We start from the raw sequence: 24,461 nt of genomic DNA on the forward strand, positions 1-24,461 counted from the left end.
TCATTATTTGTAGTGACAAACTGAGAACAAGCTAATGGTGGAATAAGGAATCAGGACTTAGTCATTCAGTGAGGTATTAGGCAGTAGTTTTCAAGAAATCAATAAGAGGGGCGCCTGGGTGGCTCAGTCAGTTGAGTATCTGCCTTGGGCTCAGGTCATGATCCCGGGTCCTGGGATTGAGCCCCATGTCTGGCTCCCTGCTCAGTGGGGAGCCTGCTTCTCTGTCTCCCTCTGCGGCTCTCTGCATGTCAAATAAATAAAATCTTTAAAAAAAGTAATTATACTTGAATATTAGAAAGGGGTCTAGATACTATTAAATCAAAAAGTTGCTGAGTTTTACACACACACACACTCCCATCCCCTCCCTTTGCCCTAGAGTTTTTCTCAGTCTTAAAACGGAATAAAATTCTGGCGTACTTCAACGTGGATGAATCTTGAAGACATTATGCTAAGTGGAGTAAGCCAAACTCAAAAGGACAAACGCTGTATAATTCTATTTACGTGAAGCACCTAAAATAGTCAAAGCCATAAAGAAAGCAACATGGTGGTTACTAGAAGCTGAGGGAAGGGACAATATTTATTAGGTACAAAGTTTCAGCTTGAGATGATGAAAACATTCTGGAGAGGTATAGTGTTGATAGTTGGGCAATAACGTGAATGTACTTAATGCCACTGAATCGTACACTCAAACATGGTTGAAATGGTAAATTTTGTGTGTATTTTAACACAATGTAAGAAACCGAAATGGTATGGGTCTAAAGGTGGACAACTAGATCAATGGGGGGGAAGAGAAAAGAGAGCACAGAAAGAGACCCGTGAAAGCTTGGTCTATGATAGAAACATTAAAATCATCCCCATCTCACGTCACGCATAAGTCAGAGTTGAATGATCCCATCAAACTATGAAAGGCCAAACTTTAAACCTTTTAGGAAAAATGTATGTGGCACTATCTGCCTCGTGTCAGTAGAAGAGATTTCTAGGACGTAGTATGAAAACCTGCATTAGTTTTCTAGGGCTGTTGGGCCAAAGTGCCGCAAACTGAGTGGCTTTCAACAACAGAAATGTATTCTCTCAAAGCTCTGGAGCCCAGGAGTTCAAAATCAGAGTGTCAGCAGAGGACGGAGACTCTGGGTCTCAGATCCTTCCTCTGACACTGAGTAGAATCTTTCCTCGTCCCCCCCTAGCTTCTGGTGGTGGACGTCAATCCTCGGTGCTCTTTAGGGGGCAGCAACATCGTTCCAGTCTCTGTCTTTGCTGTCACGTGGAGCTCTGTGTGTCTGTTTCTAACTTTCCTTCTCTTAAGAAGCATATCAGTCTTGGGGCCCCCGGGGGGCTCAGCCAGTTGAGCATCCACTCTTGATTTCGGTTCAGGTCATGATCTCAGGGTCGTGAGGTAGAGAGCCCTGTCACGTTCTGTGCTCAGCACACAGTCTGCTTGTCTCTCTCCTCCTGCTTCTCCCCCCTCCACCTTAAAATAAATAAAATCTTTAAAAAAAAGTAAACGAGTCTTATTGTTATAAAGGCCCACTCTGTTCCACTATGACCTCATCTTAACTAATTATATCTGGGAAAACCCTATTTCCAAATAAGGTCATATTCTGAGGCAATGGGGAGTAGAATTTCAACATAACTTTTTTTGGAAGACACAATTCAATCTATAACAAAAGCATTAACTGTAAAGGAAAAGACTGATATATTTTAACACATTAGATAAAAAGTAAGCAATTAATTCCTTTCTTCTGTAAGATATGTCAACCAAAAATCATAAAAAAGAGATTAGAAGCTCTTTTTCCCATTTTTAATAATCTTGGTACTCCAAAACAAATGCAAATATTAGATAAACAAAAAACTACATATTTCCATATGTCATTTTTATTGGAAAAAGTAACATATTTTAAAATTTTAATACAAAAATATAAAGTAAAAATTAATTTTCTCTTTCATAGATAGGGTTTTTTTTTTTTTTTTAAAAAAGATTTTATTCATGAGAAACACAGAGAGGGGGCAGAGACACAGGCAGAGGGAGAAGCAGGCTCCCTGTGGGGAGCCCGATGCAGGACTCGAACCCAGGACCCCAGGATCACATTGTGAACTGAAGGCAGATGGTCAACTGCTGAACCATGCAGGCATCCCCATTTTGAGGTTTTTATGCTAAGAAACACTGTAGTCTTTTGCTTTGAGTTTTAAGTCTTCGTTTAAAAAGTCGTCTTCAGGGTTCCTCGCTAGCTTAGTCGTAGAGTGTACGGCTCTTGTTCTTGGGGTTGTAAATCTGAACCCTATGTTGGGTGTAGAGATTATTTAAAAATTAAATCTTTATAAAAGATTTTAAAAGTAAAAAAATAAAAAGTCTTCTTCACTTTAAGATTACTTTTGAAGTTCCTCAGTTTTTTGTTTTTTTTTTCTCAATATGAGGGATAAGGCAGCGGATGTTTTAAATTTTTTTCCCATAAGATTAGGTATCCATTCACTCAGTCATTCATTTATTCACAAATATGTTGTGTGTGGGTGTTATGTTAAGGTACTGTCCCAGGTACTGAGGTTACAGATGTGAATGGCACTAAATGTTCCCTGCTATCACGGCGTTTATATTCTGGTGAGAGGAGGCAGGCTTTAAAAAACAATAACAAGTAAGTCAATGTGTTAGTATGTAAGAACTTACCTATTACTGTAAAAAACAGAGTAAGAAGGGCCAGAAGTGCCAGGTGTCTGTAGCATGTTTAAATTTAAATTTGAAAAAGACCTAATTGGTCAGACACATTTAAATGAACAGTTGAGCATCCAGCCCCAAAGTATAAATTATGCTGTATTTAGGATGACAATTAAAAGAGATTAGACAAACGCTCTGATTAATTGTTTTTCTCTAACTGGTCAGATTAAACGATGAGATAAAATGTTTTGTGTCACAATTTTGGAAGATAAAAGCAATTTCTGTTCTTCTGGCAGGAGGCAAATAAATGATAACAACCTTAGGCAGATGTATACTAGGCAATGTTATTGGGCAGGGGAGGATGGGTAGGCGGGTTGGGGGGTAGGGGAATCAGATCTTTCTTAGGCTCTTTTCTGCTAATTTATTTGCGTTTGGCATTTCCACTTTCTCATTTCTTCTCCTGCTCCCATGAGACCAAATTCCCCGATTTCTGATTAAGCTGTTCACTGATTTTGTCCAAAAATATTATCAGTGCTTTTGGCCAGCTTGACTTCTGGTAGTGAAAATCACAAACCATTCGGAAATAGTTCCTTGTTCACTGAACATAAATTTAGTTTGTGTGCGTGTGTTTTCTTTTTTTTTTAACAAAATGATATTATTTTGAGTGGAATGTTCTTAATTCCACCAAATCCAGGTGTATGAGGTTACCCCTGTGAGGTCATGCACAATGCAAACTCCCTTTGCACATCGCGTATATCGACAGAGGTCACCTCCCAAGAGCATGACCTTTTAGTGATTCTCCGTTCTCTTTTACCTTCGGGAATGTTGTTCCGTATGGTAACCTGGAAGCGACCAGAGTGATACACTACTTTAGAGATGGATCACTGGGCACCTGGGTGGCTCAGCTGGTTAAGTGTCCGATACTTGATCTCAGCTCAGGTCTTGATCTCAGAGTTGTGAATTCAAGCACAGTGTTGGGCTCCACATTGGCTGTGGAGCCTACATAAAAAAGAGATGGATCATTAATCTTGCTTCTGGGTCTTTACAAGAGTAGATAATAAAGACAGCTGCTTACAGAATCTTCTAGGTTTCTGCTAGCAAACTGATCTCTGGTAGTGCCTGGAAAGGTCTTCGGCAATTTCATTTTCTGAGAATGACTTGGTCATTTTCAGAGATGTTTGAGAAAGGCGTGTTACTCTTTTGGTTGACGTGACTTTGCTTAGATGTCCTTGCTTTGCTGTGAATAAAGAATACAGTTTTTTTTTCTTTGCAGCGTATTTAGCCGATTAAAAAGGCCCCGAAAAAACTGGCTTCTTGGTCCATGTCAATCAATTGCTCGTTAGATACAGAGACAAAAATTCTATCGTTTTCCTTAAGCTCAAATATCCCACCTTGATAGATGGAATAGAGTCCATATTCAGAATCTTTAGACCAACAACTATTTCTAGCACTTTTCATCAGCAGTATAGGGTCCGGATAACTCGTGTGTTTGTAAATATATTGGACCATTTGTTTGTTTCTCTTTCTGTTCTGTCCTGTTGGAATTTCCTCAGGTTCCTGAAATCTAAAGTATGTTTGGGAGTAGATGTAATAAAACCCCCTTTGATGGATAACCAGCTCTCCGTTCCTCAAGTGCAAATTATTCAAGAATGAATGTCCTTTTCTTGTGGAATCCCAGGAGTTTATTTTGTGGCCCAAAGCTTTATCATTCTTGGAGCCTGGATGAAGTTTAGGAAGAAAGAAAGTTAAAAGAAAGAAGTTTGTAGCAAATGCAAAAATTATCTCAGTAGCTGTGGCTAGCCAATTTTTTGGTTGGGATCACAAAGAATTTCAATCTAATATAAAACTTCTTGCTCCTTCAATCTTACAAGGATTCTAAATTTTAGTCTTATGGAAATCTGGAGGAAATCACTGTGACATGTTGGAAGTCCCTTACTTTTCTGTACCTTATCAACCACTTATGCCATGTCTGCCACACTCAGCAATAAACAGTAGCATGGGGGATGATTAACTCGGATGACACTCTTTACTAATGGGTAGAATTTCTATCCCAAACCCCTACCTCTCTTCCTATGCCGGTGAGTTCAAATGAGTAACATATAAAGAAACCAAAAGAAACATCTATTTCCTTAAGCCTAGAGCTCAGAAATTATTGCTATTTCTTTGGGTCTCTTTGGGTTCTTTCTTGGTCTTTCTCAGTAATCCAGAGTCAAAAGCACCATTCAAGCAGAAAGCACCTCTAGTCCTCCATAAGACAGGGTGCAAGGTTTGGCAAGGAAAGCCCAGATTTAAAGATCTTCAGACCCTTGGATCTTTAGCTTCCAAAGACTTTGAAAAAGGGCCCTACGAAAACATATCTCTTTAAACTTTGAGGTCATCTCCATGATTGGTGCAAAATTTAGTTTTTCAACAGCGTAAAGCAACTGTTGTGTGTCCTGATGAATAATACACAGTAACATTATAATGATCTCACTCTCAGGCATAACATGTCAATCATTCATAAACATGAATTCAGGAATACCAGGAAGGCAACTGCCTGGAGAAAAAAAAAGAAAAGAAAAAAAAATCCCACAATCTTTTCATATTTTAACTGATATCTGAAATTTCTTTAACTTGGGATAAAACCTTTCATAGTAATAAAAGCAACTGTTTATGGAGTATTTACAACCACGGGAATTTTGCCTGTGTTAATCTTCAGTATTTTATGACTTAAAGATTGTCTCTACTTTGTATATGAAGAAATTGAAGCTTGATTTGATTAGGTAATTTGCTAAAAACCTATATCTAGGTAAGGAGGAGCTGGTATTCCAACATGGGTATTTGGACTCTTAAACTCTTGCACCGTTACAACACTGTGTGGACACTGGTTCTTTAGTCAAGAAACAAACTTACCATATTTGGTGAAACTATATGAAGCTGACATTTCTGTGAATGAAAAATGCTCAAATATTGGCAGCTTCCCATAGTTTAACCAAATACAAATACGCAAAGAATACCTAGTGACTCATGGTGAAAGTGAATAACTGATTAAAAACCTTCGAAGAGGAAGATGATTTGATGGGAATGAGGAAGAAAAACTACTTTGAAGAAGAAAAAGAAAAGCACAAATAGGGGCATGGAAAACTCAAAGTTCTCCCACCATATAATTTTCCTGAGAGCAGTTGTTGAGCTATTTGTCTTGTAATCTTGCTTCTGAAAAGAGTCAGTCTGAGCCCCGATTACCACTGAACATTTTGTAGATAGCCACATAAACATTCCATGTACGAGTTAAAAGAATAAATTATTTGGAACAAATTTTTCCATTGCCTTCCTGTAAGCCATATATTTATTGTTTCTCTTACTTGGAATTGGAAACATGCTTCTCCGACTGGTTCCAGTTATGTGAGCAGCTACTCTCTGAGAACCTCGGTCGCTTACTACGTAAGGAATATTTAGCTGCTTTTCTAAAAGAAAAATGAGAAAGAATCGTCAGCACTAGCACTTGTCAAATACATTGCTATTGAGAACTGCTGTCGGTGAGACTTGGAAGCCCAGTGTGCTTACAAGTTGATTATATGGGCTTTTGTAACAACAGCCTACATTTTAATATGATGATCCGTCTATGATCCGTCTATTTCAGCTTATGTTTCGAAAGTATTTGAGGTGGGAAGAATGAGCAGTAACTTGGGTTAGAATTTATCAGCATCTCAAAGGTAAGGTCTAACCAGAATACAACAAAATGAAGATTCTGGTCCTTTTCCAAAACAGGCAAATACACAAATAAACAAATAACTGTGGACATGTAATAATTCTGCTGAGTCATTTAAAGTACACAAATAACCAAGTATTGGCAAATTTCCACACTGAGTTATATATAGAAACAATCAGGGTGATCCTGATTCTCAAGGAGTAGCAGTGTTAACAGTGGTCCATAGATGCTACAAACTGGTATCCAACAGTCGTCCCCCTGCCCCTACCCCCCTAAAAGAAATTTGAATTGGCATACAGGTCATGATAATCAGTAAATAAACATAAAAATCACGAATTCACTAGATCATAATAAATAATACTGATCACATTCTGATTTACTTCAGAGCAGCCTTTAAATATACAAATTCAACAAGGTACCCTTTTAACAAAATTGGTTCAAACTTTCCAAATGTGCTCACACTAGTTAAGATAAATTACATTCTTTCATCAAGCAAGTATTGCCAGGAATGAGGCATTACACTCTGATGTACAGGGGTTGCAAAGATTAATCACTGATTACACTGACTGAGCCCTCAAAGGACTTACAGTCTTCCAGGGAAGATATGAACTAGAAAATGGAAATTTACTTGTGAGGAATATGAATAAAGGGTGATGAGTGTTCAGAAGAGGGAAAGATTCCTATTTATTGGAGAACTGAGGTCAGCGGAGGGTTTGTGCTAACGCTTCCTCCAACAAACCAAAGTGCCCATCGATCTATGCCAGGCACTCTTTCAGGAGCAAGGAGAAAGAATGAGAAACAAAGGAATGCAAGTAAATATTTGAGGGTTCAAGGATAATGATCTGAACAGGATGAGGATGAGCAGACTTCGGGAAGCAAGGCATAGAAGACGGGCATTCTCAGAGATCTGGGAGAGAGGGCAGAGGTAGGATGCACAAAGCCTTCCTGGGACACAGGCATGAGAAGAGTTCAGGTTCAGGCTTGAACTCGGAGCCAAACTATAGAGGATCTGAATGTTAAGCTAAGAGATTTAGATTTTACAGGACTTGGGAAGACTCTGAAAGATTTTGGTAGAGGAACTAAAGAGAGAACGTGCTGTGCTTTAGGCTGTCCTATCTCAAAATGAGGTTTGATGAGTAGAAGGTAAGAGGGCTGGACACTAGCAAGTTACCAGACTATAACTGATCAGGACTGCGAACAGGGGGCCTTAACCTAGGATGTAGTAGAGGGAACTGAAAGGAGGTGGCAAAATTTCACAGGAAGGGAATGAACGGGAAGTGAGCATCTCTTCCATCTATCTGGTAGCCGTTGCTGCTTATTCAGGGTGCGTGGGCATTTGTAGAGTCTTTAAGACCAAATGTTCCATGGGGATGCATGACTCTCCGAGTGCTCAGCTTGCAAGGTTCATGCGTCCATTCACCTTTAGCTCCCACTGTTAAAGAATCCTGGGTGGCTCAGCAGTTGAGCGCCTGCCTTTGGCTCGGGGCGTGATCCTGGATTCCCAGGTTCGAGTCCCACATCAGGCTTCTTGCACGCAGCCTGCTTCTCTGTCTGCCTGTGTCTCTGCCTCTCTCTCTCTCTCTCTCATGAATAAATAAAAATAAAATTTAAAAAAAAAAAGAATCCATCATGACTTGCCCGCCCTTAGACCTTAACACCTTGTTTTTTTTTTTTTTTTTTTGTGGAACACCTTGTTTTAAAATATTCAACAACTGAAATCAATTATAAATATTTTATATTTGAGGTCATCGCGAGGACACAGGAAAGGCTAAATATAAAAGCAAATGCTAATGAGAATATACAAATAAATAAATATAAATAAATAAATAGTTTTTTTTTTTGTTTTTTTTTTAGGTAGGAGATTTCTTTCTGGCTATTGCAAACACTTTGTGGAAAAGAAACACATGAATATGTCTATTTGGGTGTCGTGAATACATCTTGGTATACTGATTAGTAAGTGATTTCTACATCTTACTGTGATGAACAGAAAAGAGTACTTTTCTCACAACACTGAAAATTGTACACGCATCTACTGTGGACCATGGATCTGTTGTGCTTCATCCAAAGACGGGGGGTGTTCACTGCTCTGACTACCACTTTTGCTTTTGGGGAAACAATGAGGAAAAAATGCTGAGACCCCGGGAACAGGTCTTATCCTTCATGTTTAATAAAGCCTATTTAATAAAGAAAAAATGGGAGTTGGTGAGTAATGAGGAAGCTTGTCGTATTGAAAAAGGATAGTGGAAAAGTAGAAAGGCATCGTTGGGACACTTAGATTAAAGAGCTGTTTCTTCTCTGCCAGGGGGCTGTGCCCTAGGATGTCAGTCTCTGGTATATGTATTCAGGCCTCTATGGCCATCAATATGGGAAAATGGGGCTACAGTGAGCCAAATGTGAATAAGTAGCAAATTTTATTCAATAGTTTTATTTACTTATGTCTTAATTTAAAAATATGTGTTAAGAACCTTCTGTGTGGAGAGAGATGGTGGTGGCACAATGTTGTGACTGCACTAGCTGCCACTAAATTGGGCACTTCAGTACAGTTAATCATGATGTTTTCGAAGGCAGAGCAGTGGGAGGGTCCTGAGTTCACATCCTCCCGTGGACACGCCAGGGCTACAACTACACACAGAGCGATTCTCTCTGAGAAGGACCTGAAGACTAGCAGCACAGCTCTTCCACAGCTAAAGATATAACGAAAAAGCCACATGGAGGAGAGTTGAAAGGGGCAGAGACAAGGTCTGGTAAGGACCCACAAGCAAGGTGAGGTGATCTGAAGTGGAGGGGGGATACGTGGGCATGGAATTCCCCCCAGGGAGCAAGGGGTTCGAGTCCCACATGGGCCACTGCCCCCTGCCCGAGGACCTGCAGGGGCAACACAAGCTCTCACAATGTCCAGCTTTGAAAAATCAATGGGGTTCACCCCCAGGAGAGCCACAGCGCTATTGGTAACCCAGACTCTGCTTTTAAAGGGCTTTTGCGCAGACTCATTCACTCCAAGACCTGACACAAAGGCAGCGGTTTCAAAAGTGTCTGGGCCATTATGTGGAGGAGATTTATTGACTAATTTTAGGGCATGTGATAGAGGGGCAGGGATCTAGAGGAACTTTCTTTGGAAACAGAGGGGCTGGCAGCCTTTTTTCTTGCCCTCCTTCAGTCTAGCTGCCTGATGCACGGGCTGGTACCAGTTCTGACTCTCTCCAGCACCTTGTTAGCACCACTGGCCTCACCTTAGCGTTGCCCTGTGGCCCTGCCCCACCCAATCTGCCCATCCTGGTACAAGCTTCTCTAAGGCAGCTCAGCTGGGATCAGTGTCACCCCAAAACTGCTCCTGCCCTGCCATGCCCCAGGGTGGTCCTGTGGGCTGTGGGTGCTGAGACCAGCACCCCTCCAAAGTGGCTCCTGACCCAGAGCAGGCTGTCCCACCCAGCAGGGCACCCACAGCAGCCGTAGCTGGGACTTAGCCAGCCAGACCCAGGGCAAGCCATGCCCACCGGCAGTTGTGGCCTGCTCACAATAGGAAGGCACATGCACCCCACATAGTACCTGAAGTACCTAGTTCTGGTGGCCAAAGGGGATTGCACTTCTGGGCCCCACAGGACACCTTCTACCTAACGCCATGCCTTCATGAAACGATGCTCAGCATCACTCATCGTCAGGGGCAGACAGGCAAGTCAAAACCACGATGAGATATCCCCTCACACCTGTCAGAAAGGCTAATAACAAAGAAAACAAGCAACGACGAGTGCTGGTGAGGATGTGGAGAAAAGGGAACCCTCCCGCACCGCTGGTAGGAATGTAAACCGATGCAGCCACGATGGAACGTGGTATGGAAATTCCTCAAAAAATTAAAAATAGAAAAACTATACAATCCAGGAATTCCACTTCTGGATATTTAACCCAAGGAAATGAGAGTGAAATCACTATCTTGAAAAGATCTATGCACCCCCACCCCCCATGTTCTTGCAGTGTTATTTACAACAGTCCGGGCAAGGAAGCAACCCAAGGGTCCATCAAGAGATGAATGCATAAAGAAGCTGTGGTACATATACCCAGTGGAGTATTAGCCATAAAAGACAATGAAGTCTAGACATTTGAGACAACATGGATGGAGCTGGAGGGTATTATGCCAAGGGAAAGAAGTCAGAAGACAAAGACAAATATTGTAAGATTTCACTTACATGTGGAACTTGAAAATGAACAAAACAAGACAAACAGCTTCATAAATACAGAGAATAAATTGGTGGTTGCCAGAAGGGTTGGGGAGACGGGGGAGATAGGTGAAGGGGACTAAGAGGTACAAACTTCCAGTCTTAAATAAGTTACAGTGACATAAAATACAGTATAGGGAAGACGGCCAATAAGATTGTAATGAGTCTGTATGGTGCCAGGTAGTGACTGTAGGTAACTGTAGTGAGCATTTTGTAATGTACGTACGCGCCAAATCACTATGGTGTACACCTAAAACTAAGATGACACTGTGCGTCATGTGTACTTCAACGAAAAAATAAAATGAGAGTGACGCCTCAAAAAACAGTTTCTTGTATGTTACATGAATTTCATCCCAACCAAAATACACACACGTGCACACACACACACACACACAAGTTGGTACACCTAAGGGCCAGGGGGATAAAAGAATCTACTAGGTGTGGAGCGTCAAGTGAGGCGCTATTATAGACAGACGAGAGAAATAGACGTGTTCTGTCTCTGCGGATCTTTAACCTAGTAGGGAAGCAGATAGCACACAGATTTTAAAAAAAAATTTTAAAACTAGAAGGAAATGAACAAGATAAGTGTGACAGAAATAGCAGGGGGTGGGTGAACTTACTCAGAAAGGTAGTTTTTGGGAAGTTTTCACCAAAGAGGTAAAATGAGGTGATAGGATGAGAAACGAGAAGGCGCCAGCCGGGGCTGTAGGCCTCAAAGGGGAAATGGGCCAGAAGCAGGCTTCGGAGCACGAACAGGAAGGTGGTCATGGCTGAGGGACCACAAGCTGAGAACTGAGGGCGGGTACGGGGTTGTTGGAAAAGATGACCAAGTGAGGGCTCTTGCGTGAAGACAGGCATGGAGCCCAGAGGTTGTCAGAAGCCTAGAGGACGGGTTGCGTTGGGGCCCCCAGCCACGTTCCAGAAAGGATGTAGATGACTTATGTATAGAGTAAAAAATAAATAACCAAAGACATTGATGTGAAAGGAAAATCCACCGTGGGAAATCAAGATTCGGATGAAATCAAGCCTTGACCACCGGTGGGGCCCCAGATTTGGCTCTGAGCCGACTACCTGCCCGAGGAAATAGGAAAACAGAATCAAGTGTCTTGAGACAGGGAGTCGCTGTGTGAGGGGGACGCGTAGATGGGGGCAGAGAGGAAGGGGCTGGAGAGCCGTTCACCTTGTCAGGAGGTTGGAAGTAGAGAATTAAAATAGCAACAAAAAAGAATACTACCTGGAGCTGTAGGAATGGTTTCCTCATAGGTTTTCAAAATCATCTGCAAACAGTATTGAATAAAGCTTGTTAATTTTCCTAAAAATGTAAACTCACTACAGAAGGTCTACGGCCCCTCTTGCTGATGTCTGGGAGGAAACTTCCAGCTAAGATAGGAACCTCAAGGGCAGCCCCTGGTTTAGGGCCGACTTCAGCCCAGGGCCTGATCCTGGGGTCCTGGGTTCGAGTTCTGCATCGGGCTCCCCACAGGGAGCCTGCTTCTCCCTCTGCCTGTGTCTCTGCCTCTCTCTCTCTCTCTCTCTCTCTCTCTGTGTGTCTCTAATAAATAAATAAAATCTTTAAAAAAATAAAAAGAAAAGAAAAGAGATGTGAACCTCGGGTTTGGCGTGGGATGGGGGCAGCTGGGGTGAGTGTGGAGCAGAGGCAGCTGCGGAAAGTTCTGCTTGTGGATGGGGATGGCATCTTCGAGAGGCCACAGCTGGAGCCACACAGGAGGAAGGTGCCAGCTGGCAAGCTAGGTGAGGCCTTTACGCAACCACCAGTGTCGCCTTCTTCGTGCTCACTGGTGGGGAAGACCAGTAAGGAAGAGTGAACCCTTCGCCTTCCTGTTAGATGAGCTACTGCTGAGCCAGGCCATGGCTTCTAAGTCCCCTGCACTGGCTTCCGTCCCTGGGCCTTTGTCCGTCCCGCCTTCCTTTCCCACCCCTGTTGTTGACTTTGAAATGGCCAGAAACTCCCCTCCCCAGTGCCCTGCCCCCCGGATCAGAAGCCAGCTGCTTTCCCCTCGTCGGTCTCACGTCCTGACCTGGTAAGGGAGGGTCTTTTTGTTTTTGAGGATTTTATTTATTTATTCCTGAGAGACACACAGAGAGAGGCAGAGACCCAGGCAGAGGGATAAGCAGGCTCCCTGTGGGGAGCCCGATGCGGGACTCGATCCTGGCACCCCAGGTGCCCCCTGGGTGCCCCAAGGGAGGGTCTGGTTCTAGCACAACGTATGCTGGACTCTGGGGAGGGCAGGGGACAGGTGGCCTCAGCATTGTCGCTCTGTCTCTCACTCTGGGACACGAGGAAGAAGGAAGGAGGAGGAGGAGGAGGAGCAGGACAGAGGCCAGGCCGATTTCTACAGTGTGGGGAGCAGAATAAAGGAGTGAGGGCGGCCTGGGCGGACGGGCCAGTTCCAACTCTGTCAACCACTAGCTCTGGGAGACTCCACTCCATGTACTTAATGGATGTGAACTCTAATTTCTTCATCTATTTTTTTTTTAAAGAGGAAGGTGGGGCGCCTGGGTGGCCCAGCCGGTTGCACATCTGACTCTTGAGTTCAGCTCAGGTCATAATCTCAGGGTCATGGGGTCCAGCTGGGAGTCGGACTCCACGCTCAGCGGGGAGCCTGCTGGAGATTTTCTCTGTCCCTCTGCCCCCTCAGAGTGCTCTCTCTCGCTCTCAAATCAATCAATCCATCTTTTTTCTTTTTTTTAAAGAGGAAGATAATAATGATTCTTCCCTCAGAGCTGTGATGAGGGCTACATGAGATGCCATCTGTAATGGGCATTTACTGGAAAGAGCCTGTTCCATTTGTGGTGCTGGAACACAATGGGAAACCTTCCCCTCCACGCTCCCACCCCCCCATCTGCATCCCCACCCCTATCTGCACCCCCCTATCTGCATCCTCTCCCAGCTTATCGGCAGGATGTGAGAACGGGAGGGAGGGAGAGAAGAGCAGGGGAGAGGCGTGTGAAATCTATCCCCACTACCTCTCTAGCCCCCCACTCCCAGCCCCGGCGTCTAGCCACCCTCTCAGGCTCCAGATTTCTGCCCTGGTTCTGAGTTTCCCTCCCCTGCCACCCATGGCTTTGTCCCCACCAGCCCTGTCTTTAAAACACGCCTCTTCCCCACCCTGGGAATGTCCCCAGTATTTTTTTTTTTTTTTAAACAATGAGGTCATGTCACAGTTTTCAGGATATTTTCATACCCACATCCTTATCTGACCTTTCTGGAGGCGGAAGATAAAACTATGAGGGAAAAATCATGTAATTTGGTGAAATACACTGTGAGCTAACATTGTGTTTCTGCGAGGGATCCTGTTCAAGCAACTTCCATAAACAGGTATTTCATAATCGGCCACTAACTGACCATAAACTGAGATGTCATCACCTTCAGTTCCTCAGAGTATCTCTCTCTTCCCTCTCCCTTTCCTCTTTCTTCATGTGCATACAAAAATAAATATATGTTTAATTCCAGAGATCAATAAGGTCGGAAGAACATAAAACACCATTATTGGCCTTCTTCTGTCTTCTGAACGCCAACGCCAACAACATCGACAAAATCTCAACACGTGTTTTATTGTCGTGTGGCCTTGAACTCATTGCCCTGTCTGTGCCTGAATTTCCACAGTGGGAGACAAAAAGGTTAGACTAGAGGGGGAGGCCCTCTGGAGTGGAGGAGTGAGCTCTAGACCGGGAGTCAGCCGGGACCCACTGCGTGGTGCTGTTCCACTCTCTCCTAGTTCTATGAATTTGGGGGAAAATCACTTAAACACTCTGGGCCTCAGTGTCCTCCTTGGCCCAATGAGGCATCTACACTTGATGATCTTAATTGCGACCTTCCACGCCGCCTGGTGAAGTGACCAGTAGTCCACCTACCTTTCTAACAAACTGGCGGAGTTGCCACTTCACTTGCCAGCAGGGGTTGTTCATACTCTCTTCATCACTGGGGTCCCAGGGGATATCATCTTCCTTTAAGAAACAAGCGATGCCACTTTGGGAGTACTTGTCCTGCATCTGGGTTAAGATGGAATATAACAACACAATATTACGCACCAGGGCTTTTTAGTTTTGTTCATTTACAGGTTAAAGCAACAGGAGCTGATGACAGCTTCAAAGAAGCCTTGGCACCTTGGATAAACTCACGGCTTGAAATAAAAGTAAGCAATGTCCTTTGGTGAATAAAAGTAAGCAGTTGGATTTGGTGGGAAGGATACAGGTGCAGGCCACACATCCTGGGTCACAATGCCCCTCCCTGCCTCTGTGTGTCCCTCAAGAAATTGCTTCTTCTCTTGTGTTTCTATTTGGCATTTGATTTTTGAGCTGGTTCATCGTGGTGATCTTTGAGCTTCTTCCCAGCTCAAAGATGATTGAGATCCCATTCTAAATTTGGGAAACCACCTAGGTACAAAGCGGGCAAAAGAGGGGCCCCCGGGTGGCTCAGTCTGTTAGGCGTCCGACTCTTGATTTCTGCTCAGGTCATGATCTGAGGGCCGTGAGATTGAGCCCTGGGTTAGGAGCTCAGTGTGAAGCCTACTTCAGATCCTCTCTCTCCCTCTCCCTCTGCCCCTTCCTGCTCACACTCACACCTGCACGCGTGCTCTCTCTCTTTAAAAAAAAATAAAAAAAGACAATAGAGTCCATTTAAATTCCAAGATCCTAAATAAAAAATTTAAAAGATTGTTTGGGGCCTTTGGGGTGCAGGTAAAGTTGTGTTTCTTGACATGAGCTTTGGCTATTGAGTAAATTCTAGTCATTGCTGTGATTTCTACTCCTCAAAGCATATTGCCACTGGAAATCCTAACTTTTTAAAAATTAAATGTCCACACTAGGTAGGGATTTACTTGCAGAGACTTGAAATACCATTTGAAGGCAAACATTTATAATGGCCAGGTAATTGTCAACAAAGTCCTAGCTTGTTATTAAACACACAAACATACACAGATGTACACACACACACACAGAGGCATGTACACATATGTCCCAAGCCATCCAGCACACTCCAGGCTGATATCCAGTTAATATTACAAAGAGAAACAGGAAGCCCATGCAAGGTCAGACATTTGGTTGACCATTTGGTTGGGTTTGTTTTTTTTTTTTCCTGTTTTTGTTTTTAACAATGGGGACCAAGGAGATGTTGTTTCCCTGTACAAATGTAAATTGTCTTTCCCTGGGGAAATAAATGGGAAGATGGCCATTTTTATCTGTTTGAACTTTGGGGACTCCAAAGCTTGAAGGAAAGATCAAACTTAATGATGTTCCTTCCTATAAAAAGACAATCTCTTTCCAAATCAAAATAACTTGTTTATGAGGGGTCCCAGCCAGGGTCACATTGTTCTGTGACCAGCCATGGATGTACCCCCTAGACATTGCATCAAGGTCCTTCAAGTGCAAAAGTACAAACCTGAATCGCTGAATTCCTTCCACATACTCCAGCATAAACATTCATTTACTCTTAAATAAATGTTTACTTTCTTTCTTCCTGTTTTAAATCACAAGAGTAAAACATTCAACCTAGTAGATGTACTAGAGGTGACAGCTGGGGCCACCTGAATAGAGATGTGACCAGCAGTGGAGTTAGACAACATTGCTGCCTAGAGACACTGATGGTCTACAGGCAACCTGCAAAATACAGAAATACAGAAAAGTAAAGAACACGTTTCTAAATGAAAAATAAACCCAAAAGCCACTAAAATCACCCTAATCCTACCCTAATCCTACTTCTTCATTAACCTCTGGATGCTCTCTCTTCTTTGTAGGGTTGTATGTGGGCCATTTGGGGTATGATTGTTTTCAGACTATATGAAAATATCATGTTCCTTAAGTCTGCACAAAACATCATACAGAAAGAGCATAGATATTTTTCTGGCATTCACTGTAGAAAATTCTAAAATATAGAAAAATAAAAAGGAAAAAAGACATCCTGGATCATACCATCCAGAGACCACAATTCTCAACATTTCGGTGTTTCACCTTCCAGATATTTTATGTATAAATACTGATTTCTGAACAAGAGAAACCCAGAGGGAGGGCTCCCACCATCCTCCCTATATCCCCACACGTTTCTCTCATTTTCACATTTGGTGGTTTCTTCTGCAGACATTGGCCAGTGCTGGTGACTAGCTGCATGAGTGAGGGGGTACGTGGTCCAGAGTGATTCATGATGATTACCGTGATGTGTCTCTCTCTCTCCCCTTCTTTTCCGCATCCTTTCCACGTCAGAGCATGACTTTTCTGAAGCACACTCAGGCCAGAGCTATTCTCTCATTAACATCTGGGTGTTGGAGGCAGAGGGACGTGCTTGCTATTTCATTCGCGTGCCACCAGACAGCTTCTGCACGGGCGTCTGCTCTTCCGACCGGTGAATCTCCACCGTGAGGGCTGTCGGTGCCGCTGTGCCCCCGGCGCTGGTCCAGGCCCGGGCCAGCCAGTCCCGGGCGTCTACTTGCATCTCCAACAAATGCGGGAGCTAAAAAGCATTGTTAGGCCTGCAGGGTGGAGTCCTTTGCCAGCTGGCTCGGAGGCTTCAAGGTGGCAGCACTGGCCCGCTCTGCTGCCCTGACATTGGTCTCTGACAATCATTTTCTGCAAGCCACAAATAGCATAAAGAACCGTTTATGGAGATCGGCGGATGAGGGTCCCCTTCTCCTTTGCCCGTCCCATCTATGATGCCACAGCGACAGGCAGTCCCCTTGGCATAAAATGTTCTCAAGAGACGTAAATGTTAGAGGCTAAGCACGGATTTCTCGTGCGGGCCTGCTGGTCTACAGGCGCATCTGTGAAGGTCCCATCAGGGGTAACTCAGCCCTCCTTCAGCCACACTCCCTATAGTCCTTGCTCAGTCTATCTTCTGGAAAGTTTCATCAGCCAAAGTGGGATCTGGAATCTGCTTTAGGAAATTAACACTTTTGTGAAATGTGCTTTTCCTAATTCTCCACAGACAGCCAAAGAGACTCAGATTCCTATTTCCTTGCGAGCGTTCCCGATGAAGAGGGCCACAACTTCCAAGGACGTCCCAATACTAATTACAACGGCCGCAGTTAGTTGAGCACCTACTTAATGCCAGGGCTCAAAAATTGGGCTTTCCCCTTTATCCTGTTTCATAATCTTGGGCAAATCACCTAACTCCCTGAGCCTCATTTACCTGCAAAATGGGATAATTCCGTTTACAAGATTGTAATGAGGATCAAATCAAGCAGTATTTTTGCCAAGCTTTGGAACACGGTATTTGCTCCGTATCCATCAGTTTGCCTCCCCTTGCAGCACTCTCAACGAGTTCTCCCACATGTCTATACGTACATGCATACACACGTGGCTACACGGTCAAGAAAAATGTAGGCACGTGGGGAGCTGGTAAGCTTGATTGGCAATTTCCATTTTGATAGTCAAATTCAAGGACACACTTGATCATAGACACAGAGAAGTGCAGGAGCCTGCTCAGTCAGGAACTAGTTAACTCAGTCCTAAAATTAGGCCAACGTGTAATGTCAGCAAATTGAGGGGAATGACTTGCGTAATCGAGACAGACTCGTTTTGTTTATGCTGCAAAGTTCGCCAGGGTTAGGGAAGGCCAGCTCCAAACTCAACAAAGACAGCAGTAGTCCAGCCTCTCAGGTAGGCTTAGAGCTAGAGGCATGTTTGTAGCTGTGCCGCCGTCTCATGCTCTTCTGAACATGCTCTGGAGCGAAGCTGGCTTTACTTGTCTATCAGCTGGCAGCCCATCCTTTTTAGGATTATTTGCAAGTCAAACAAGGGTCTACTTCCTCCAAATCCAGAGGGAAGATTTGCAACGATTTGAGAGGACCAAAGTTCTACTCTGCAGGGTATACAGAGTGCATTTCCTTTCCAGATACTCATTCTCTGGCATTTGGATAATTGGTATTTCTCTGAGCCCCTCTACCTGCATTTCCTAGGCAGCTGGCAGATGCAGCGTTGCCTTATCATAACGTGGCAGGATGTGGTGTGCATCACGGGGTACAAATCTGTTAACTCTGTGGTCACCCTGTTACGAGGGGGGAGTGTGACTCAAGGTGCCCAACTGCCTGAGCTCAGACCAGCTCAGCTCTACTTCAGTCTGTGTCTCTCCTGAACAAATACATAAAATCTTAAAAAAGAAAAAAAAGTCCAGTCTGAGCTTTTGTCATTCTGTCTGGGGGTCTCTAGTCTCCTCACCTATAAAATGGGTGGGTGGGTGGGGCATCCAAAGTTCCTTCCAGCTCCCAGTTCTCTACTAGGTGATACACAATTAGTCAAAATATACCTTAGAAGCCAAAAGCTGGCTTGGTTCATTTTCAGCAATTTTGCATTCACAGTTCCAAAAGTCGTATGCAGATGAGAAATATATGAACTAGCACAGCACTGAGTTGTGGTTTTCTTCCCCCTGTCAAATGTACCTGGATTCGTAGCCCCCTCCTGCCCTGGACGTAGAAAGAACAATCACTTTATTTTTAATGATTTTATCATGAACATAACATGCTGAGTGCACACGGTAACAGGCTGCATGACAGACTTTAGGCATGACGTGTCTTCGGCCAAGGAAGAGACGATACCGGTCCTCTGCGGCCTCGCTGCTGTCGACACGCACATGCGACACGGCCGAGACCAGAACCTGCTTCAAAGCTCTGACCTGCCCCCTCCCCCAGGTCTTGGAGGAGAGAGAGAAACCTGACGACATTCCAGGACTTGGTTCAAGGGCTAACGTGAAAAAATGCAGCTCTTGTGGAAGGGAAAACCAGGGAGAGCCAAGCCCTCGGGGTCGGGCTCCTGCCTCTGCGGGCAGCTGGTGCCGGGGGGTCTGTAACCCACCTCGGTTCTCCCGTTGGTGCCGGGGGGTCTGTAACCCACCTCGGTTCTCCCGTCCTTCCCACCCCGCCGTCCGCAGGCTCCTGGGGAAGCCCGGGCGGGAGCAGTCAGGGTCCCCAGGCAGAGGCGGGCCGCGGTTTCCTACCGGGGGTGTCACAGAGGGGGCCTGGGGGCAGCGTAGCCGGGGCGGGCGGCACTGACCTGCTTCAGCTCCCTGGTGAAGTACATGTAGGTGACGGCCACGCAGAGGGACTGGAGCAGCACAGTGAAGATGAGGATCAGCACGCACGTCAGCCCGAGGCTGGGGCCCCCCGGGGCCTGCATCTCGCTGCCCCCCGCCGGTCCGTGTCTGCGCCGCAGCCAGGCAGCAGGTTGTTGCTGTGGGCCAGGCACCGCCAGGGGTGGAGCCCTTCTTGGATTTCATCTATTTAAAAAAAGGAATGAAAACGAAAGTGAAAACCACAGGCTGGGCGGAGAGAAACTCCGGAGCTCTCCACCCTGCAGTCTGGGGGGCCCAGGGGCCCAGCCTGCATCTGGGAGGGCTGGCCTGGGGCTCCCCGCCCCGCTCTCCTGGGAGGTGCCACGGGCCACCCCAGTGTCACCTCCCAGCCCTGGTCAGACCACATGTCTGACCACAGGCCCAGGGCGCTCTGGTCCAGAGAGGCAGGTGGCACCGGGGAAGAGCTTCCTCTGTCGTCCCTCCAGGTCCCTCCCTGGCCCCCAGCCCGAGTGGCTGGTGTCTTTGGAGGGGGGCTGCGTGGGGTAGGGCTCAGCAAACCTCCTCAGAGGCTCCCACTGCCTGGGGGTGGGGGTGGCTCTGCTGCTTCCGGGTGGGTCACCCGGCCTCGTCCTCAAGCCTGAGCATCCGGGGGCCGGGAGGACGCGAAGTGGTGCTGGTGGATGCGATGCAGCAGGTGGATGACGCCTGGCTTCCCGGGGCTCGGCGGCTGGAGGCCGGAACCCCTGGCCACGGCCCGGACGGCAGGGCTCACGAGCTCAGAGCAGGGCTGCTCACCCCCTTCTCAATGAAGTCCTGCTGGGCCCTAAGTGAGGTCTATTGACAAGTGAGATGGGAGTTCCGAGAACTGTCACCCAGAGGGACCGAGGAGGCGAGCTGAGTGGTTTAGACGAGGCTGCAGTCGTGGCCAAGGATGAGTGAGCGAAGAAATGGGCAGCGCCCTCCCCTGGTCCCCGGCACCACACCCCCAATTATGTCCACAACCGGCGCTTCCAGCCTTACCTGGCCTGTTGTTCCCATATATCCAAGTCCATCCATCTCAAAGCTACGGCGAGGAGTTTGGGTGACGTGTGCAAGGTGCAACCACCGCCACGATCGAGGTATAGCTCAGGTCACTTGGCTTTGAAAACTCATCCCCCTTTGCCCTGAGTTCGGTGTCGAGACACTCCCTTGAGTTCTGTGGCCGTCGCCAATACTGACCCTCTGGGTGGCTTCTCAGAAGGTTCGGTGCCTCTCCGGGGGCTTCTGCTCCTGCGAAATAAGACCAGTTGGGACAGGTTCGTTCCTGGGGGCTCTTCCTGGACGTTCAGAAAACAGGCAGGTGGCACGTGGGCAGGAATCACAGCGCTGCCCCCCGGTTCCCGAGTGGACCCCGAGGTAGCAGACACCAGGGGGTACAACCTGCAGTCGCGGGGCGCTCGGGCGGCTCGGGGGTTGAGCGTCTGCCTTCGGCTCGGGTTGTGACCCCGGGGTCGTGGGATCCAGTCCCGCATCAGGCTCCTGCACGGAGCCTGCTTCTCCCTCTGCCTGTGTCTCTGCCTCTCTCTCTCTCTCTGTGTCTTTTGTGAATAAATAAATAAAAATCTTTAAAAAAAACAAACAAACAACCTGTAGTTGCTTCATGCAGACCAAGTTTGCATTTGCTCTCTTGATGCTGTGTCTTGATGTATTTGCATATGTAGGTATCGTTATTGGCATATATTGTGAAATACTCACCCCAAGGAGTCTAATTACAGTTCATCCCCATATGGAGGTGCAAAATTTTGCATGTGTGACGGGAATTTTTACGAGTTACTCTCTTAGCAACTTTCAAGCATATAACTATTACTAACTGTAGCCGCCATGCTGTTCGTTGCATCCCCAGAACTTATTTATCTTATAACTGGAAGTTTGTGTCTTTGGACGACCTTCACTCATCTTACTCACCCCTCCCTCTGGCAACCTCAGCCACCTATCTGCTACTGGTGTCTGTGAGTTCAGGTTTTTCCTGTTCTTTGTTTGTTTGCTTTGCTTTGCTTCTAAGATTCCACTTATGAGTGAGATCATACAGTATTTGTCTTTCTCTGTCTGGCTTATTTCCCTTAGCATAATACCTTCCAGGTCCACCTGTGCTGTTGCAAACCGACAGGCCTTCCATCCTTTTTATAGGTGAGTAACATTCCACTGTGCATATATACCATCTTTTCTTTATCCATTTATCCGCTGACACTTCGGTTATTTCAGTATCTGGGCTATTGTAGATAATGCTGCAATGAACGTGGGGGTACGTGTTTCTTTCAAGACAATGAAAATTTCCAGCGGCGACCTCTTTGTACTTTCACACACACACGGTATGTGTGACAAATGAGCCCAGGCCCCAAATGTTCTGAGAAATAGTAACTTCATCATTTTGCCCATGATTAACCTGTTTATTTTCACGAGGGCGTCATACTGAGAAGCAGGGTGGGGGGGTCCAAACGTTCATTCTCTCACTTTGACTACTTGGTTTTCAACCCAGTACATAGTAAAATGGGCAGGAAGCCTTTAAAAGTGTGGCCTCCGGGTCCCAGTTCAGATGAACTGAGTCCGCAGCTGGTCTCCCCTGCCCTCTTGCTGCCCGGCTGAAGCAGAGCCTGAAATCAGGCCGTGTGAAAGAAAGCAGGAGGACACAAATCAGGACCATTTTTCTGCCCCTGGAGTCTGGGCACCCTCTTCAGTCCTTACCTCCCTCCCACTGGCTCTCTTTCTCACTCTCCTTCTTTCCACAATCCCCTCAAGCTAAAGAGGGGATGGGATTTTCTTTGATTTGTCCTAACGTATCCTCATCCTCCCATAGGCCTTCAAGCCTCATGGCCTAGATGCCATAGGCAGAATGGCTGCGTTCTAAACTGTAAGGGAATTTATGTGACTCAAAATTTTCAGAATTACACTCTCCCTCCTCCTCTTTACCCCCACCCCTAGCCTTCTTCACCATCACCTTGTGTATACATGCACTGCAGGTGCGCGCGCACACACACACACACACACACACTCGGGTCAGGCCGGGGAAGTAGGGAGCATTGACACACTCAGACAGGCAAAGGAGAAAAGCACGTCAATGTTTTTCCAAAATATTAACCCCCTCACATTCAGTGTGCGTTCCAGTCGTCCTTCTGCTGTTTTCTGGCTGTACCCCGTGACCAAGTCACTCACGTTTTGGTGCTTTAGTTTCCTTACCAATCAAGCAATGGGATTTACTAAGGGGTCTTTAAGATCTCTAACAACCCTATCATTTATGATTCTATCGTCACCTGATCATACAAAGATAGAGGCTCATTTCTTCATCTGAAAGCGGTGTGTCCAAGACCTTTTCTGAAAAATCTTCAACGCCGATGAAACAGACACTATGACACCATCACCAGGGGTCACCTAACGCTTTGCCTTTTGTGGGGGTAGAAATGGGTGGTAGGTGGATGTAGTAGGTTTCATTACAGCTCCCAATTCTTCACCCCTCGCTCTGTATGTGCACTTTGCTATGTGCTGTGTAGTTCATCTCACTAGAGAATATATTTCCTACCTCACCGATGTTGGGCTTAGCGGTGGGACTTGGCCACGGGGATACTAGTATACCTAACATGAGAGGGCTTGGACTATAATTGCACCGTTGGTCTTGCTCTCTTGACTACTGTCATTTCCATAAGAAGACAAGCCCTGGGAGGTCCAAGGAGAATGAGAGAAGCATGGTGCTGGGCCAGACCCTGTCCACATTTTGGAGCGAAAGTCCACTGAACTCAGCCTACATCAGCTGATTCTCAAGCAACCCACAGAGAAGTGAACACGAAGAAGTCATTGTTGTTTTAATCCACTGCATTATTTGCCGCAGAGCATTATGTGGTTACAGATAACTGATAGAGCCCAGGACTGGGATTATTTAGGATACTTTCAGCTGTAATTAATGAGAACGCTGCTTAAGAGAATGTCAACGAAATTTTAATTGGGTCTTTAGTGTCAAGCAGCTGAAGCAAATTCAGACAAATTGAGTAAGAAAAAGCAATTTATTAAAAGTTAGGATTGTAGTGGAGGTTCCTGGAAACTTAGACTTGAAGTTTTCAAATTCAGGAACAACATCAAAATCTACCCGCGCATTCTGGTAGCAATATAACTGCTGCCACCACAGGCTAATCTACCACAGGGGCCACCAACACTAGATATCAGGATTCTACTAGAACTCATGACAATGCTATTTCTGGGAGTTGAACAGAAATATTTAGCCTCTATTTCTGCTTCATGAAGCTTCATGAGTTACCATCAGATGCTGTACAAGCATTTATTTGTGCCTTGCTCATACTACACCTTAACCACAAGGAAGTATGAGGCGAGTATCTGACATTTTTAGCTTCTGTGGTGAAAAGTGGGCGGTTCATAAAGTGAAGAACTCCTAACCTATACAAGGGTTTTGCATGCTGGCCGGCCAAAGTGAAAGATAAATGCCCATTTCAGCCCACATATATGTATATGACATATCTGACTCTGCCATTGGTTCCCGGAACAGAGCTCCTTAAGCTCTTCTAATTTTCTAAGTGATGAAAGCGCTAGGAGTACTTTTTGTTGTACTGAGATAACTCTAGGTAGGCTCCTGGAGGCTGCCAACCAGAAGACCAGACCATGATTAGAAGCTTAGGATTTTCAACCCCAACCCCCATCCTCTAGAGAGGGGAAGGGGCTGAAAGTGGAATTAATACTTGATCATGTCTACATTCTATTTTGATCCCAATAGAACAGAGTTCAGTGAATCTCCAGGCTGGTGAACACATTCATACTGGCAGGGTGGTGTAGCCCAGCTCGTGGGGACGGAAGCTCCTAAGCTCAGGACTCTGCCAGACTTCACCCCATGTATATCTTCATCTAGTTGTTCATTTG

The 24,461-nt window shown here is 45.5% G+C and overlaps 1 protein-coding gene and 1 long non-coding RNA gene across 3 annotated transcripts; both read right to left on the minus strand.

Annotated features, from left to right (window-relative positions):
• Positions 1-1,856: 1,856 nt before the first annotated feature.
• Positions 1,857-20,295, minus strand: TNFSF10 (TNF superfamily member 10). 2 transcript variants are annotated; one of them, XM_025425604.3, is made up of 6 exons: positions 20,124-20,295; positions 19,547-19,769; positions 14,423-14,560; positions 11,781-11,823; positions 5,989-6,090; positions 1,857-4,365 (listed from the first exon to the last, which is right to left on the minus strand). In XM_025425604.3, exons 2-6 carry the CDS (start codon positions 19,667-19,669, stop codon positions 3,926-3,928), a joined length of 846 nt encoding a protein of 281 aa, XP_025281389.1. In that variant the 5' UTR covers positions 19,670-19,769; positions 20,124-20,295; the 3' UTR covers positions 1,857-3,925. The 2 variants fall into 2 exon arrangements, with proteins under 2 accessions (XP_025281389.1, XP_035566205.1); XM_035710312.2 differs by lacking the exons at positions 19,547-19,769; positions 20,124-20,295 and adding an exon at positions 15,948-16,129.
• Positions 18,984-19,540, minus strand: LOC125754298 (uncharacterized). The gene is made up of 2 exons (XR_007408139.1): positions 19,388-19,540; positions 18,984-19,348 (listed from the first exon to the last, which is right to left on the minus strand). It is a non-coding gene; the product is annotated as an uncharacterized LOC125754298 (long non-coding RNA).
• Positions 20,296-24,461: the final 4,166 nt, after the last annotated feature.

This window comes from Canis lupus, chromosome 34 (assembly GCF_003254725.2).
Source record: "Canis lupus dingo isolate Sandy chromosome 34, ASM325472v2, whole genome shotgun sequence".
NCBI classification, from domain to species: domain Eukaryota; kingdom Metazoa; phylum Chordata; class Mammalia; order Carnivora; family Canidae; genus Canis; species Canis lupus.